Below are 18,830 nucleotides of genomic sequence, written 5' to 3'. Positions count from 1 at the left end.
ATTGTACAACTTGTACAGTTGATGAAATCAAACTTTTAATGACAAACATAGCACATATGTACAGGTTCTGCTTGAGCCCCTTTTGTCTAACATTCTGCAATGGCACAGTTATAAGGACAATCCAGTGCTTTTCCTGCTTCAATGAGCACCAACCTGATTTAACAATAAATTCAAAACACCTTGGACATAAAATGGGTTGATACGAAGCTGTAGTCGCACCGCTGCATTTCAACTTACCAATTCAAATCTTGAACTTGCCATGAATGGGTGGAATTTTTTTTTGTCACACTTTGCAAACCCAAAGGTAGACCAAGCAAACTCAAAGCCAATTTTGTTATATCTTAGAATGGATTGTGGGATGCATTTCCGGTTTAGCCACAGCCACATGCTCACCATTTAAAGCCGGCCACATACAGTACTGAGGTAATTCTTCCGTGCAAATCCTGGGGGATTTGCCTCGGTTGCTGGGATTTCGTCCAAGAAATCTTGGACTTGCATTCATCTACATCTTCCTATAAATAATTTCAATAGGCTGAAGAACAACCATCATTCTACACCGAGTAAAAGTATATTCACACAGGGGTAAATTGTAAATCTCAAGTTTGGAAAATTGATAAATGGGAAAAAACAAAAAGCTCGATATAAATGTTAAGTTCGTAGGCCTAAATTTGAGGAGTTGTGCACCTGGGACCATCGATCAGTTGAATGGAGAAAGTGTGTAAACGCAGCACAACAATTTGGGAATTCACTGGGTGACTCACAAGCAACTGATGTCGGATTTTCACATGTGATTTATGCGCATGACATATCTGAATACTTGCGTCTGCAAGTTCAGCAGAGGTATCCACCTATTAACCTTCATGAAAGCCACTTTTATTAAATCTGGTCAACACCCAAATGTAAATGCAAGAATATCAATACATTGGAAATTACTGCAAGTTTTTGTTGCGAGGAAACATCATGCAAATGGATCAATTGCCTGGGATTCGCACGGACAAATCTCCTCACTAAATGGCAGACTAAAGAGTGATCGCAAATACGAGCATAAAATGGTGCAGTTTGATGCTGCATTGCACTCTAAGATATGGCAAAACTGTGGCTTCTTCAGCTTCCTCGCAGACATGGGAAGGGAAGGTGGAATTGAACCTGAGATTTCCTCAAACAGTTGTTGCATTTCCAGCTGCTAAATGTTGATACTGAGAATGGCATTGAATAGTCAAACATGCCTGATTGGCAGCAGACAAAAATTGAGTTTGCAAGAACATTTCACAACAAGCACATCATTCGCTTTCCTGAAACACATTTTGACATGGCAATAATACATTTTTATACAGTTTTACAGCAAACCTAGGAAAGTATAGTTACACAGATGGCAAAGTGTTTCTCAGATAAAAGCAGGCTAACTTTTCTCTTCATACTGTGATTTATTCTTCAATAAATATGCAGCAAGGTATTCAATGGGGTTTGGAGGCCTGTATAAAGAGACAAAATATTGTTAGAACAGCAATGTACGTACTAAAGAATAAATAAATAAATAAAACATTCGGCCTTTTGAAAATGCCAAACAACGGCTTAAAGCCAATAAGAGCATGTTGAATCACCGTGGCGGCTGACTGAGTGTCGGCCCTCAGTTACACTATCCTTACTTGCTTGAAGCGTTGGCTGCTTCATTTCCCACAGTGCTCAACATGCTCTTATCGGCTTTTGGATGATAAACTCAGTTTAAATAGTTGTCCACCTATGAAAATTGATAATAACCTTCACAAAGACTAGTATTCCATTGTTTCTGCAATACTGCTCAAGTAATTCCTTTTTGGGGGGTAAGGGAGAGGGGTTTAAAGGGGAGCAAGTATACTTTAAGCCACCTGCATTGAAAATAGTAACATATAACTGTTTTATTTCGGTAAAGATTAAGGCTCCAAGATAAATCTGATTTGAATTGCACGATAGACATTTATACAGGAGTTGTGTTCATCTGTTGTTCCATTTGTTGTCGAAGAGACATTTTGTCATAAACCAGATTATACTTGAAAACCACTCAATCACATTTCAATGGAAGTTGCAAAAAAAAAAGTGTGTGCAAACTTCCATTTCACCTGTACATTTGCATCCTCTTCCCCCAAACCCAACCTACCTCTTGAATCTGTGCTGAATTTATTTCATTTTTTTTTTAACAAATCATTTCAATCATATGATTTAAAGTGCAGAGTTTAATGTTCATTTTCAATCACTACATTAACTTTGAAACGGGCTGGCAGGATGGCCTAAATGTATGCACACTTGCCTCCAAGCTGTCCAGCCTGAGTTTGAATCCTGACCCAGCTATAAACTATCATCCGGGTGTGTTACAGGCAGGGTGATTCTTCAATGTGTGTGCTGTCCCTCGGATGGACGTTAAACTGGGCATCCCATCTACCGGCATTAGTTGGTGGATGTTAAAGATCCCACGGTATCCTTCGTGAAGCAAGTGAAGCATGACAAACCATCCAGTATAACCCTTGCTGTCAGAAGTTGCTTCAGTGGCACTGATTCTCTGCTGGCACCTCTGCCTCATAACAGCTTGGGTGTTGGCATCATCTCCTAATTTTAAATGTTAAATCACCAAGAGAATTAAATAAAAATTCCAACACATGGAATTTGTCTTTCACCCAGACAAATCCCACACACTCACCCTGTCTCTCCAAAAGGATGCTTCTGAAACCTAAACCCTCTCATATGCTTCCTAAACAAACCACTTAAGCTTAAATCACTCAAACCTTTCAGACGAACCATCAGCCATGATCTCTCAGGTAGACCACATTTCCAAGATGACCTCTAAAGAACGCCACCGACTGGGCATCCTCCATCGAGCAAGGTCTTTCCTTGGCCACTCTGAACTTTTGTCAACCTACAAGGTCTTCATTCGCAACTTGATGGAGTACTGCTCTCTCCTTTGGGATGACACCTCTGCCTCACACCTTGCCCTTCTTGATGTCATGGAAAGCAAGGCCATCAAAATCACCACGACGAAGCTGAGTGTCTCGGCCCGTTACATTCACATCGCAGACAGGTTGGTGTTCTCTGTATTCTACCACCCGATTTTTGGTCTTGCACCCTCTGCTCTCTTGGCTCTGTCCCTCCCAAGTTTCTGCATGGTGCACTACCATTGACCCTGTTCTTGTTAAACTCCCAAAATCCAGGCTCACTGCTCACCTGCACTCATTTGTTCCTTTCCCCCCTCCCCCCTTCACCTGTGGAACCAACTTCCTGTCTTCAGTTACATTCTTTCCTCCAGGGCTTCAAGACAGCTGTTCACCACTACCCCCACACCCTCCCCAATCCATACCCACAAGCTCTTCTACCCCAAATGACTCCATTCCCAAGATATTGTGATTTCTCCCTATCCCACACCTTTAATTTGTTAGTTGTCAGTTGGTTTGTTCCTTTGCTGTTTCATCCCCACTTTCTCCTTCCTCTTCTTGCTCTGTTTCATTCAGCTTGTTCACCCCCATGTATCATCCTCCTTCCCACTTCTGCTCTCCTGTTGGTGTCCCTCTCCACCCCCCCACTTCTGTTTTATGCTATTTGATTCCATGTACCTTGACCATTAGCTTCTTATTCTTCTTCTAAACCTGCATCAAAAATGAACCTTTTGGTTAATGTTTAATCAGATATTTGTATCATGATTTACTGATTTTCTTGCTTTGCTTCGAGCATAACATTATTGCTTATTTATATTACATTGTATGTATTATGGTATGAAAGGACTAATTAGTGTTATTGTGGAACCAATCTCTGTTATTCCCATTAGTTTGTATTGTTACCAATCTGGCAGCCATTTGCACACAGACAGACAGCAGTACCCGCAGTTCAGTTATGTCGATAAGTATGTGTTATAGTTAGGGTCCCATCCCCCATGTCTAACGGGAATTACATGTGTGCACTGCGAAGTTCCTTTATAGTTAGTTTTTTTTTACAACAAATCTCCTTCACTTCTTCCAACCACCGACTCCATTGCCCACGTGTTTTTGGCTGAAGGCGTGGGCAGAGCCTCCATCGCTTCAGATCGAGGCTTCGCTCCGAGGAAGGGCATGGAACGTTTCCTCCAGCCAAAGGGCGAGCAGGGCCGAGGCACTCCGGGCAATGGGAGGCCAGAGTGCAGAAAGCTACTACGGAGCCTCTTCGGGGGGCGGGCCTCCGAGACGCCCTGACACCCCCCATCCAATGAGGCTCGTCACCTCAGAGCTCCAACTCCGCCCAGGAAAGGAGGGGGTTCCCCTCGTCCAATCAGGAGGCGAGTGGGAGGGGAAGAAATCCCTTGGACCTGACAAGAGTAGAGTGGATGTCAGGACCAATGTTCTGCAGTCTTCATGGCGATTGGCTTGGTCTTGGCTTTTCATCTGTGGTCGTGGTGGCTTTTCATCTGCGGTCCTTCGCAGTGGCTCATCGTGATGGTGGAGGCCGAGCAGCCAGGGTCGTAGGCCCGTGGATTTCGGAACGTGGGTTCGTGTCCCACCGTGGTGGTTGAAGTCCGGCGTGACCGCACGAGGCGGAGAGGTACCCTACAAGGCCCTGGACCCCAGCTCGCCTTACTCCTGGGCTGAGGGACCGAATAAAGACCCCATGGGGTCCAGTGTGTGTGTGGCGCCATCCTGTAAGTAGAAACTGTTTAAGTGCCTTGTGCATTGTAAATTGCCTGCATATTCGTGATAACTCTGCTCTGTGTCTCCCTTCCCGATTATTGTATAAATTATATAAATAAATTCCCTGTTAAATGTACCAGCTCGTTGCCTGTCGTTTCTATCATTGGCCTAGCATGGTTCAGGCTTGAGAATTAGTGAGGCCGTTTGTGCCGTAAATTGTTAATTTGGTGTGGTGCGGCTCTGGTAACTCACACTCGGTACGCTGGACCCGAGTCGGTACATGCGACTCGGTTCGGACAGAGTCGGCAGAGGGTGTGATTTCCCCGGAAGCTAGACGGCGTGAGTACTTAGGTAAATTGGAATTAGACAAGTGGACCCTACCTTACGCCGTCAAAAATATTGGCGACCACGGTCCTTTAAGTGACCCGTGACCTTTTGGAGTTGTCCGGGAGTCACGACCTAAATTCCGGGTGTTCGGTGGGAGATGGCTCTACTGCTCCCCCTGATGGTCGTTTATCACCGCCGAACCCCGGCCCACAACAGTATTACATCAATCATGTTTTGGCCGCTCAGTCTGGTGATGCTTAACCACATGATAGTGGTATTCCACAGTATGCAGTTAATTTTTCTTTTTTGTTATCTCATTTTTGTAATGCCAAGTAATGCAAAAGGTCTTTACAGATGTGAGCCAGTAACAAGCCAGCTCGTCTCTGCTCTTAAACCAAGCACGTTGAATACGAAAAGAAAAAACAACTAGAAGGGCATTCTTCGACGTCATCAGATATGCCTCCATCCACATTATTATATATTTGTACCAAGTTTGATTTAAATCCCGGAACCCAGATTCAAAATTTTCAATAATTTTGGCCACCAGACCATACATCCGCTCAGGTTGAAGTTTCAAACATATTGTTACGGCCATGGAAATTCGCAGAACACCATAAAGGTCCTTAGTTCAGTTATGCCGATAAGTCCGTGTTCAGTTAGATTTCCGCACCATTGTTTAATGGGATATATTCGTGTCGACAGGGCTGTGATCTTTGAGTTGGTCGTTATTCTTTGCTATCATTACTTTGGACCAACCAAACCACCAACCACCTTTTTTTTTTTTTTTTACAAACACCCAACCACACCATCCTCACGACCACCACCCAACGCCAACCACACCACCAATCACCTTCTCCACACCCATGCCACAACCCTCTCCGCATCAAAAACCGTCTCTGCCATGGAGAAAGAAGGCGTTCTGATAACGCACGGATTTTTCCTCTTGCTTTCCCACGCTTTGGGACGGGGGAGAGGTGAGTGGAGTGAGAAGAGAGAAGCGTGAGGATGATTGCTTCGAAAAACCCCGACCCACGAGGGAAATGCCCCCTTCTGGAAGTTTCCCGCAGGAGCTGGAAGGAGGGCGGGGCGAGAGGGGAGGGGCGGAGCGTGGGGAATAAAAAGGCACGGGGGACGCAGCGTAGAGAGTTGCTATTGTTGTTGCAGTTGCTGGAGCTGCTGCTGCTGGAGCTGTGTGGAGGTCTGGGCTCGTGTCAGAGTCAGGAGCTTGGACCAGTCAGTCGGTGGAGGTCCGGGCATCACGAAGGAGACGTGGGCTGGAGGTGCAGCCCTGCTGTGTCGCGCGAACCTGCGTGTTCATGTGGGGAGAGCCAGAGAGAGCTCGCCTCCCACGCGGAAGGCCTGAGCTCAACCGCGGCTACGCTAGCTGCCGTGGGGACGGCACGTCGCGACTCGCCCCATCAAGGCACCACGAGGGTGCAGGTAACCTGCAACGGTCTCGTGGGGCCCTTTCGGTCACCAAAGCCCCACGTTGTAAAGGCCCACGGGCCCAGTCTGACTCCCTTGTCTATGAGGGGGTCTTTCTTGCTTTTCTTTTGAGTGAATGTTGTGGCGCAGAGTCCCGTAAGTAAAACCTGCTTAAGTGATTGTAAATAATAACCATAGATGGTTGTAGTGTTTTCACCTTGCTCGTGTCTTCTCCCTTTTCTTCCTTCCCCCCTCCTCCCCATCAATTGCATTAGTGTGTACGTTTGTAAATAATAAATGTCCTTGTGTGAATGTTAACCCGTTCGTCGTGTCCTTTTCCCCCAAATTGAACTGCTATCTTGCTCTCGGAATAATAGTGGGCTTTTTAATAGCCGATAAAAGAATCGGGTCCGGCGAGGTCTGGCGATAATACCCTGCTCGGTTATCCCAGAACGGAACCAACCGCTTAAGCGGTTCGTGTCCAAGCAGGCCTTCGCCGAGGTACGGTCCCTCGGTAGGTTACCCATGCGAATACATAGGTATATCGATATTCGGCGATTGACCCTGTCACGCGCGGGTAGAATACGGACGAGGCCGTGGTGGGGTTAAGAACCCACCCATGACTGGTTTCTGGCATTGTTCCAGGAAGTCGCGACTGAATTGCTCGTCCGGTGGGCGTGCGGCTGCTATTGGTTAGACGCGGTTGTTCGCACGCTGGGCGGGCAGCAGAATTCGTAACAATATATTCCCCATGATTACTCGATCAAAGCTGTGACGTTTCAGGTCGATTGATGAAACAGTTCAAGAGAATTTTTTTTGTTTAATCAAATATGGCTGTCAGACCATGTGACCTATTAATTATTCGTGAACACCCCGGCATCCCCAAGGTTTTTGGGAACATGTGGGCGAAGTTTCCTCTTGAATTATCCAAGCCGTTCTGAAGATTTTTAAAGGTTCATGCTTCAGAAAATCACAACTGCCAAACCATATGACTTAAGATGTCATAGGTGGAGAACTTTTTGTTCCTCATGAACAAGCAATCATACCTGTAAAGTTTTGCCCTGATCTGTTCAGCCAGTTGAGATGATTGTTAAAGCTCATCATGCTAAAAAAAAATACGTGGCTGCCCAGCCACGTGTCCAGGGACATCAATTTTTCCCCCAAAAATTTAGCCCGAGATGGCCCTCAGAAATTTTCATACCGATCGGATTAAGTGTTCGACATATGTCGTTACGACATATGTCGACATATGTCGCAAAGTAATACAATTATGTCGTAACGAAGCCACCTTCGACATTAAAAAAAAGATATTTTTATCTTGTTCCCCATGGAGAGTACTTGACACGTGCCAAGTTTCAATTTTTTTCCATGGAGCGGTTTTGGAGATAGAGGTCCAAAGTTTTCCTTTTTTTCAATATGGCTGCAACACCTTGTGACCTATGACATAATTATTATTAAAACATTCCACATGAGTTGTCGCACCACTGGTGAAAATTTTGTCAATCGGATAAGCGGTTGCAGAGAAAACAGAAAAAAATAGCATGGCCGGATGTACGGACAACCCGAAAACAATGCCTACGGCGACCGTCAGCAGAGGCATAAAAATACTTAATGGAAGAGAGATTTTTTCAAAGGTTTTAAAATCTACCATTTATATGAGAATCCCCTTAAATTGCCATGGGGGAGGGGTGACTCATTCTTTTTTGTTCTCCTTCTCTTCCCTTTATAAGAGGTGAGGTCCAATGGCACCAAGCTTCTGCCTTGCCTTCACCACAATACTCCTTCACTTCCCTCTGTCCTCAGCCAACTCTCTCCACTCTCCAACCACCCCTACCTCACTGATATCCCGACTCACACAATCCTCCCATCTCAACCATGGTCCACCTCTTTTCCTCCTTCCTTGCTCCCTCAACCTATCTGTTCTCTTGGCCATTCTCTCTTCCCCCATCCGCACCAATCTCCCCAACAAGCTCATCTGCACACCAATCTTCTCCATCAGTTCACCATCCTTATAGCCACCCTCTTCACTCCACAATCCTCCTGACCCAGTTGTTTTATCAAACTGCACCCTTTGTTTTTGTTGTCTCTGTCTGTCAGTGCCACCGTTTCCAGACCATAAAGGTAAGCTGGCGTTGCACACATCAGAACCTTCCCTTTCAATTTCCTCTATCTTTGTCTGCCTGGTGTTGGCTTAATGATTAGAGTGGTGGGCTTGGGATCCGAGGGTCCTGAGTTCAAATCCTGCTCACCTGTTGAATTAATACCATGTGGGGTTAACTCGGCCTGTCATCCTTCCGAGGTCGGCAAAATGAGTGCCAGCATGCTGGTATACTGTCGGAGTAGTGACCCATCCAGGATTGTGCCCAATAGCCAAGGAGACTGCTTAGGTAGCAAAAACGATCTGCACAGTATGGTCCCAATGGATGGATGGATGTCTTTGTCTGCCATTAATCCCTCCACACATTTACACCCACCTGAATCTTAGCCCCAGTCACCGTTTCCCCCAGATACTCAAACCTATTTCCCCGTCTGATCTCCTTCCCCTCCAACCTGATATTCATTCATTTTCTCTGCTGCCCAACCCACATAACCCCAGTCTTCTCCATACTAATCTTCAGCCCATGATTTCCAAATGCCTCCTTCCACTCCCCCAGTACTTCCTGCATCTCTCGCCTACTCTCCACCATAACGGTTAGAATGTCCACATACAACACCTCTTTTCTAGATCACACATACAACATCCTCCCTAGAATACCCCTCACATTTACCTTCCTGATTTCCAGCTCCATCACCATGATAAACATTAGTGAGCTGAAAGCACTTCCCTGCCTCAAACCGATGATCACGCTGAACTCAAGACATCCCAGGACCAACGAAAACTATTCCCGTCATTCCCTTGTACATCCTTTCCACCAACCTGACTTCTGCTTCCGGCACTCCCATCCATCTCAGTGTCGCCATAACCATATCTCTCAGGACAGTGTCACAGGCCTTCTCCAGGTCCACAAATCCCAATGCCCTTTCACCTTCCACCTCCAACCTCTTCTCCACCAACTGTCTCAACATGAACATCCCATCCGTCATCCCCCCTACCCTTTCTAAACCCTTGCTGTTCTTTACCGATCTCAATCTCCACACTCTTCCTTATCCTCCCATCCAGTATCCTCTCCAGCAACTTCACGACATGACTTAAGAGCGTAATCCCCCTGTACTTCTCCAGATCTTGAACATCACCATTCTCCTTCCATATTGGCACAATTAACCATCCTCCACCCCTCAGAAACTGAACCCTCTATCATACATACATTTAACAGCCTCTTTGTCCAACTGACTAACTTCTCCCACTGCAATTATCATCTCTGTATATACTTCATTGAAGAAAAAAAAAAAAAACACCAAAAAAACAAATATATAAACAACAAAAAAATTATTCTAATTTGTACTACTGGTACAGCATACTCGACCAGGGAGAGAGATATTCTTCCAACCTGACAAATAAAATACGAGGTAAGTGGACAAGGAGTGTATTTTTTTTTCTTCAGAGGAAAATGAGGAGGCTGGCTTAACACGATGAAAGCCCAGACAGTCATTTTGACTGTCATTTTTTTTTTTAATTCAGGTAGGAAAGATTTCTGACCTTCGTATTGTTAAGTCAAAAGCGTTAAAAGTGCATAATTTGGTAGTTTTGAAAATAAGCTTACACAATGATATAGCTACCTTGTAGTAGCTACCATAGTAGTAGCTAGTATAGCTACCAGGCAAAATAAGGTTTGATCGGGAACAAATTGCAACAGAATATTTTTTAGCACAATGCATTTCTACGAGGTCCCCACAACACCATACTAAAAGTCCTAAGAAATCCCTGTTGCGGAAATATGTCTAATTTGCATAAATCCAATATGGGAGCCAATAATTATTATCAATATTGTGCCATATCTTTGCTCACAGATGACATATTTAGGTGATTTCAACTTCTGGAATGGGTATTTTGTATACAAGGATGCATTTAGAATACTTTTAAACTTCCCTGGAACAAAATCTCATTTGCATAAATCCAATATGGCCACCAAATATCAATATTTTGCCACATCTTTGCTCTTGGATGATATATTTGAACCATTTCAACTTCTAGTATATATCTTTTGCATACAAGAATGCATTTAGAGTATTTAACAATTTTCTTGGATGTATTTTGATACACATCTCATTTTCATAAATCCAATATGGCTGCAAAATATCAATATTTTACCATATATTTACTCTCAGACAACAGGTTTGAGCGGTTTATATTTCTAGAATATTTGAGGGGATCAAAGGCTAAATTTGGGATAGTTTAATATTTTGATTGGATGGGTTTAAATAAAATGATGGATGAATTTAATAAAATCCAATATGGCCACCAAATATCGATACTTTGTGATCAAATTTATGACAGTCACTTCTTTGGCTCGTGTTTCATTGCAGGCATATTGATACCCCACTGAAGATGCCCATAAAGGTCATCATTATAGTCATCAGTGAAATCTGGTAGCTGTGAGTTGGCACAACTTGTCCCACGGCATTCTCCACAAACAGCACTGCAATGCAGACTATACTTTCTGCATGTGCACCTCTTTGTATTACAGTCTGTTTTACAGTTACAGCAGATGACATCCAGTAGTTTTGATGGGGCTGCAAGCTGGTCAGTTTGTATTGGCAAACATTGTCCATCCACAATGTGCCATCCCCACTCTTCCGGATTCATATTGATGCTTCTTCCTTTCCACTCCATCATCTGATAATATACACGGAGGCTGTGATACTTTGCAGCTGCTGAGGTTGGGGGTAGAGTTTGAGGTTCTACATGAGATGTGCTCTTGGAAACCTTCTCACAAAATTGCCTGTATCGTAAAGTGTCCAGTCCTTGTTCTTTGGCACCACCATATAATGACACAAGTGCTTTTTCTCCTGCTGCAATAATGTTGCAGGAACATTATGTTGTTGCTTGCTGATGGAACAGGGCAACACTCTTTATCTTCCTTACTGCTAAACCCTTTCCCAATCCAAACAGGCGAGAAGTTGTATCGCAGCCAAGGATTGCATGGATAAATAACACATGGTCACAAACATCAGGACCAAGAAATTCCTGAGACTGCTTTATGCACCATATCCTGGTCTTTTTTGCTGATTGCCTGGGCTCTGGTGCCAGGAACAAGTCATGTGCATCCAGTTCAGCATGATGCAGTATAAGGATGAGCAAGTCCGTGTCATCCCCTATCAGGACAATGTCTTTGATTTTAGCAGATGCAACAGCTGTTTGGACAATGAGCACATCAGCATCATGCTTTGCATGATCTATATTACACCCAGCCTGCTCTCGTTTGTCACCAAGATAAACAATAAATCGCTGTTTGTTTGTCACATTTTTCAAGAATTCCTCCTTCTTGGACTGTATAACCATTCCACCAGTGAAGTTTACTGTCATGCCTGAACAAGCCCCTGTCCTTCTCATGTGCGTGGCATCTTTTGTTGTTGGACCCTCTTGGCATCCATCAAAGATAATGGTAGCAGTCCCATATTTATGTGTAACATATGTGACATAAAGCTGACTGACACTCTCATATGTGTAACCTCTTGGCCATGGAAGACGATGAAGTAGCGCACCACCATCGAGAATATACTGGACATTTACAATTGGTTCTCGTTGCTCCCCTTGCATGGTCTTCCAGAGAACATCAGCAAGGACAGCCTTATTGGCCTGCAGCGGAAGGAAGGAATATTCAAACAATGCTGGGGGGTAACTGCACAGTTCATATTTGAAGAGTGACTGTACAGCACTCCCCAATGGTTACCAGTCTCTGGAAGATCAACTGTGGATCTACCTTCACAGATTCTCCTTTGATCTTGACAGTTGATCTTGAATTAAGTGTCACTGCTCGATCACATTTCCAGAAGGTGAACTCTTCTACAGATTTCCCAACCATGGATGCTAGAATCTTTTCTCCAACTGTTCTTGATCTTTCAACGTTGACTCCTTCCTGGGCTGTCATGCCATTGGCAATGTTAAACAGGGACGGATCCCGTGCGAATGGATCTCTCTCCCTGAGATAGCTGATAAGATCAAGGGTGTCATTGACATCTCTAGCTTGTCTAGCTTTTGACAGGTCTTGTGCTGGTCACTGGTTTCAAATGAGATGCCACTGAGCTTCTGCATGGCCTCGTTGATATTTGCACATGCTGTTATGGAAAGGACCCACACCAAACGCTGAGTTTCTGTCATTCCTTTTCTTCTTGTCAGGCCTCCATGTGTCTTTATACTTCTCATCAGCACTTGCGCAATTGTGAGATCCGTGGATAGTCCTGCCCAGTACCTATCACTGCGCCTCACCACATGGTATCCTTTCTCAAATTGCTCATGGACATCTGGATCACTTTCTGGCAGATTAAGCATCATTTGCAGGTATACATATGCAGACTTTGCATATAGCGTGTGTCCAAGATGCATCCAATGAAATTTTTAAGTATTACAAATGCCCTTGGATCCAAAGATCTCATTATATAAGTTTAAATCACTAAAATACATCATCTGAGAGCAAAGATTTGGCAAGATATTGATATTTGGTGGCCATATTGGATTTATGCAAATGAGATTTTGTTCCAGGGAAGTTTAAAAGTATTCTAAATGCATCCTTGTATACAAAATACCCATTCTAGAAGTTGAAATCACCTAAATATGTCATCTGTGAGCAAAGATATGGCACAATATTGATAATTGGCCGCCATATTGGATTTATGCAAATTAGACGTATTTCCGCAACAGGGATTTCTTAGGACTTTTAGTATGGTGTTCTGGGGACCTCAGAGAAATGCATTGCGCTAAAAAAAATTCGTTGCAATTTGTTCCCGATCAAGTGAAAAAATGAGCTAGATTACCTGGACTATTGTAGCAAAGGTTCAAACTTAAACGAGTCATGCATTATACGAAGGACAAGGACATTTAGGAGACGAACAAATCAACGAAGGAGGCTTTCAACCGAGAAATCCCAGTATGAAGAACCATGCGCTCAGATGGGAAGGTTAAACAGGCCAACGCTTGAGACATTCTGCAGCTTTCTGTTGATCGAGCACACCTTTCCTTGGCAAGCACGGAGAGACCTTGCAACAAGATGGGCACCACCGTTTGGTCGAGATAGGCGCGGGTGGGCAATGCCTGCAGATCCACTTTCTGCTTGGGCCGGTCCATACCTGTCCGTTCACCTTCCATTATTTTCTATCGGAAAAAGTAATGTGTGGGATGGGAGGTGGAGGGATAAAGGCACATTGCTTAGACTAGATCCAATACCTGCATAATTTGGTTTGGATGCGACGAGGGCCAAAAATCTATGGAGAAGATGATGCAACACGGAGCATACATACCCTTAATTTGCAAAGCAGAGATGTAACTAAATCATTACACAAAAGCTAGAAGCTTCTTTAGCCTTAGATTCATAACCAATCCATGCATCATACCCCGAAGGAAATGCAAATTTGAAATTTTCTTCGTTTTGAAAACTAATGATACCTGGATGTTTTCTGTGAGACCAAACTCTGCATGAGGATTTTCAGATGGCTGCAAACACACATCACAGCAATTACACAAACAAAACATCACAGCAACAGAATGGGATTGAAGAGATACATTTAAAATGTGATGCATCGACATATGCTATGACTACAGTGCTACATTCCATTGGATCACTTTATTACAAAATATACAAACATGTACACACATCTGCATTGGAAATGGCACATTTGATTCTTTAGAAACGTTACTTGCCTGCGATTGAGGTGTTGTCTCCTGGTCCACAGCAGCAAGAATAGCTCGCTCTGAAGCACAGCACACACCAACAAGCGAATACAAAAGGTCATTACTCTAACAATTAATGAAAAGGATATAAAACAAGTGGAATTTTCATATAAATGTTTTTGTATTAAATGGGGAGGGTTGGAATCATTTCAATTATATTCAACCATCTACGTAAACAAACGGGCATACGTTGGGTCAGCCTGTTTAGTGTTCACATTTGATCGAAGCTCTGGAATGTAGGACTATTTTAACGGCCCCAATGATTCCCAATTGATGGGAATGGTTCTGACCCAAAATGTTCACGAACCAGCTGGACAGACAGGCAGGCTGACGTTCGACCGAAGGTGACGGGAATTTGTAATTTGTTCAGGGTACCGGTGGAAACTCACCCACTCTTGAAGGACACCATGGGATCTTTAACATGCACCAACTAGACTAGAGAGTTCACAGAACACATTACCCCACACACTGTCTTGATAAAAAGGACATGGGTCGGGTCTTTTAAACCGTTGCTTTGCGTTTCCGAAAACAATCTCTATTTCCTACGAGTTGTAATTTTGTCTGAATCTCGGTATTCTCCAACACTGCATCAACTTCGGTTGGTCGAGATGGCCTCATATTTTGTCCAAGTCCTGCTAAACTGAAGGTTTTTGGAAGTGCAAACAAGACAATTTGTGTTCTCGTGTTCATGTATATAATTAAATTTAAATAGAAAAAGATTTTAAAAGGTTGTAGGAAAAAAAAAATACATTTTTCAAAAGCTTAATGCATTGATGCAACGTCTTTTATTCCATCTTATTTAACACATTAAATTAGTTATTCTGGCCTGTTGTTTGTGTCCTTTATGCAAGTTTCCTGTTTGGAATGATTTTTAACTTTGGTTGACCGTCAGACAGATGAACACAATTACCTAATTCCCCTCTGGGCATGTGCGCTCAGGACAGGATCCCATACAATTTGCCAAATTCAGAACCAAAGTCCTGCTAAAGTGCAGGTTCGTTTTCTGATTTGTGTTCTACAGTTTAAAATATAACATTCAATTGAAATCAAGTAGTACCTTCATCATAGACTGACATCTGAGGACACGCAGACAGTGAACAAATTTCTTAACCCTGCTTTTCACTTCATGTGCATGTGGGGTAATGGTAGTAGACAGGACACCCAGTTGTTGTTGTTTTTTAATACAAAGTCAAAGCTTGTGGAGGAGCTAGAACAGAGAACGGATCAGGACGTAACAGAACAAAAGGAACAGTACAAGGAATGGGGGGGGGGAGGGCACCAACAGCAGGGAAGGGGGACAAAATAGAGGGAGGCTTGGATAAATAAGGGGTAGGGGAGGACACACAGGGTGAACAAGATGGATACACAAGCAAACTCTCAGGAAGGAAAAACTGAAAATTTGAAGAGGTCGGCTTGAGAAGGGGTTAACAGGGGTAGAAAAGATCATGGTTTTGTTTGGGGGATGACCTGATATGGTGGTGAACAGCTGTCTTGAAACCCTGGAGAGAAGAATGGGATTGAAGAGAATGTGGAAGTCAATTCCACAGGTAAGAAAAAAATATATAAAAGGAGGGACAAAGGAGTGGAGGTGAGCAGTGATTTTTTTTTCTTTCAATCCTTGGAATAAACTTTCCCTTTATCATTTGTACCCTACATGCACTACAACCAAGGTGCACTACAACCACCATGACCCACCAACTGAAACAACAAAATTATATTTTCCTGATCCTTGCCATAAAATGGAGAATCCTAATACCTAATATCTTCATCACCAACAAAAACTCTCCCTTTGGATCATTCCCTCCCATCTCCACCCAATGGCCACCACAAACCCTGTGCACACCCCGATCATCACCCACACCCACAGCAACCCCAACACAGTCACCCTCACTTGAAACATACCCACCACACTCAGCACTTGCTGCAATCCCACCGATCCGCACAGTAACCAACATTTCGACCGATACCCAGCACGCCAAGACAGATGTCTGCACCAGTCCCATAGAGTCCATCACTCACACCCCCAACGAACACCGATTCCCATCATAGGCTCATCCCACAAACTCAACTCAACCCATGTGACAAATCCATCAAATATCTTGTCCCTTTCCTCAACTCATCCACTCGAGCCCTCAAGCATGCCACCTCTAAACATGTACCACAAGAAAGACCCTCCCCTATTGCCACCAACATCATACAAGACCCAATACACTATTTATACCAACTCATGCATTCTTGCATGGCTTTGCACTTATCCAGTGACATCTGCTTGGTACTATCATTTCCTTCTTCTTTCATCTCCTCAGGCTTGTTACCCCCGGTACTACTATCGATCATGGGTTGAGCATCACCATGTTAGCGTCGAAGAGTTCACCCACCTTGGAAGCCCTCAGACCCATCAGTGGAGAACTCTTGAACCTTTACCCCTCATCTTCAATCGGACACTCAAAGGCCCGTTACTCAAGGCTCAGCCAAAAACTTCTTCATTCGAGGTGCTCCACAAGTGGGCTGGCACGAGCGTTAAGACTGCCATTCTGGACGACAACCCCAGAGATGTTGCACTCCCACTGCCAGGCCCGAGGAGACGTCCTGCAGTCAATGACATCACCGTTGACCTTCCTTCCTGTACCGAACCGAGCTGGAGCTGGCATCGACTGGCTCAGCAGCTCCAGTTCTGCGAGGGAACTTGGCTGAGGTGCACTTCAGGAAACCGTCGAGGAGACACTCCAGAGGAAGTGGAGAGGGGGGGGGTGAGGAGATGCTCCAGAGGAAGTGGGGTGAGGAGACACTCCAGAGGAGGGGGGGTGAGGGGATGCTCCAGAGGAGGGGGGTAAGAAGACACTCCAGAGGAGGGGGGTGAGAAGACACTCCAGAGGAGGGGGTGAGGGGATGCTCTGGGTGAGGAGACGCTCCAGAGGAGAGTGGAGGGGGGTGAGGAGACGCTCCAGAGAAGAGTGGAGGGGGGTGAGGAGACGCTCCAGAGGAGAGTGGAGGGGGTGAGGAGACGCTCCAGAGGAGAGTTGAGGGGGGGGTGAGGAGATGCTCCAGAGGAAGTGGGGTGAGAAGACACTCCAGAGGATGGGGGGGGGGTGAGGGGATGCTCTGGGTGAGGAGACGCTCCAGAGGAGGACACTCCACAAGGGGGGGGGGTCGGGTTTTTAACCCATCACAGGTGTACACTCCCTACCACGTGCACAGAGTGGGTATGGTGATGTGAAAGTGTAAACTTCACCGTTTCGATCTCCCCAGTATCTCCCACCATTTATCTCCGAAGAGTTTGTTCAGCTAATCGCAAATAAAAACAAATAATAACCGAATGTTCTGGTGTATTAGATACAAGGGTCCTTGATAATTAAACACTTTGTTTGCAAGAAACTGCACATTTTATAACATATCATCGGGTCTCGATTGTCAAAACCATCTCGGCGATCTCAATCCTCCGGCGTCATTCACTCTGCACATCTAATCAGCGTCGGGCCGCAAATAAAACCAAGTGCACACACCCAACTCCTCAATACCGCCTTTTCTTGCCATTAGCACAGTTTTCTTCGAGCCTACCTCAACACAAACAAACAAACAAGGCCGTGAAGCGAGAATTTCTCTTGCGTTTAAGAAGCAATGCACCATTACCCTCAGCCATGGTCTTCAACGTCTGAGCGCGCCGGCACTGGCCAATGAGCGTGCGTGTAAGCATCACGTGATCTGTCATCAATGCAGAGCTTGACCGCGAGTTCTGCTCCGCTGATACGTTAATTTTACCTTCACGTCGATTCGATTCCCACGTTTTGAATGAAACAGGAACTGGGCAATGGAGTCTGGGGGCTTCATCCTTCGCAATGATTTCAGCGAAGTATTATTGGTTCACGAGTCAGTAAGTGACCACTATAATCGTTATTGGTGTGTGTCTGTCTGTCTCCCCGTCTGTTGGGTAGTCGATGTCGTCGAAAAATTTTTTTTTTCCAAATATTTATTTTTGAAATTTGTTCTTCCCTTATTATCAGTTTTTCCGTCGATATGTTTGTCTGTCTCTGTTCGGTCTGTTCGGTCCAGTGGTCCGTTAATACAATGGCGATTTCGATGAAACTTGGTTGGTAGGTTCATACCATGACCGAGTTGTGTGCAAATGAGAACCGCTGCTATGGACACCACCGTTGCCTAGCAACGGGACTTTGAAATTTTTGAAAATCATAAAAAATGTATTTTTTCAAAAATCGGGCCAGGCGCGACTGTGGGCAGTACATTCAGCCATATTGTCAAAGATTTACAGCCGGATCCTATGAAAACTGTCGGAGAAGATAGACTTTGAATGAACCCTGGTCGAAAACAATAAAAAAAACGAAGTTCGTTATATCTCAGAGACTATGAGTCAGATATACATGAAACTGGCATGGAAGGTTCATGGTATGTCCTAGTTATGTGTGAGAAAGAACCGTTGCTATGGACCCTCCGTTGCCTAGCAACGGCTGAAAAACCTCTAAATGTGGGGGTATTTTAACGAAAAAACAATCTGCAGCATTAACCCTTGAAGCGAGAATCATGAATTTTTTGTGCTTAATCCTCAGGTCATTCCCCATCGAACAGGCCCATCGTGTCAGGTTATATTGGGTAGGTGACTACCCATATCCGCCTAC

At 44.5% G+C, this 18,830-nt stretch overlaps 1 protein-coding gene across 2 annotated transcripts; it reads right to left on the bottom strand.

Annotated features, from left to right (window-relative positions):
- Positions 1 to 10: 10 nt before the first annotated feature.
- DPY30 (dpy-30 histone methyltransferase complex regulatory subunit) lies at positions 11 to 17,923 on the bottom strand. Of its 2 annotated transcripts, none has more exons than XM_085888854.1 (5): positions 17,830 to 17,923; positions 14,170 to 14,219; positions 13,915 to 13,962; positions 13,484 to 13,623; positions 11 to 1,472 (listed from the first exon to the last, which is right to left on the bottom strand). In XM_085888854.1, the coding sequence occupies exons 1-5, from the start codon at positions 17,906 to 17,908 to the stop codon at positions 1,400 to 1,402; spliced, it is 390 nt and encodes a 129-aa protein (XP_085744980.1). In that variant the 5' UTR covers positions 17,909 to 17,923; the 3' UTR covers positions 11 to 1,399. The 2 variants fall into 2 exon arrangements, with proteins under 2 accessions (XP_085744980.1, XP_085744978.1); XM_085888852.1 differs by lacking the exon at positions 17,830 to 17,923 and adding an exon at positions 17,703 to 17,748.
- Positions 17,924 to 18,830: the final 907 nt, after the last annotated feature.

This window comes from Eptatretus burgeri, chromosome 7 (genome assembly GCF_056783735.1).
Source record: "Eptatretus burgeri isolate ZD-2024b chromosome 7, Ebu_testis_v1, whole genome shotgun sequence".
In the NCBI taxonomy this organism is placed as follows: Eukaryota; Metazoa; Chordata; class Myxini; order Myxiniformes; family Myxinidae; genus Eptatretus; species Eptatretus burgeri.
The sequence above is the reverse complement of the archived record's forward strand: the minus strand, read 5'-3'. Positions and strand labels throughout refer to the sequence as shown.

Bases quoted from the DNA above. Each gene is read 5' to 3' on its own strand.
- DPY30 (XM_085888854.1), bottom strand. From the start codon at position 17,908: ATGACAGATCACGTGATGCTTACACGCACGCTCATTGGCCAGTGCCGG. The intron at 14,220-17,829 runs GTAATGGTGCAT...GCTGTGCTTCAG, and splicing joins GTTGAAGACCATGGCTGAGG to AGCGAGCTATTCTTGCTGCT. The intron at 13,624-13,914 runs GTATCATTAGTT...TTTTTCCGATAG, and splicing joins GTCTCACAGAAAACATCCAG to AAAATAATGGAAGGTGAACG.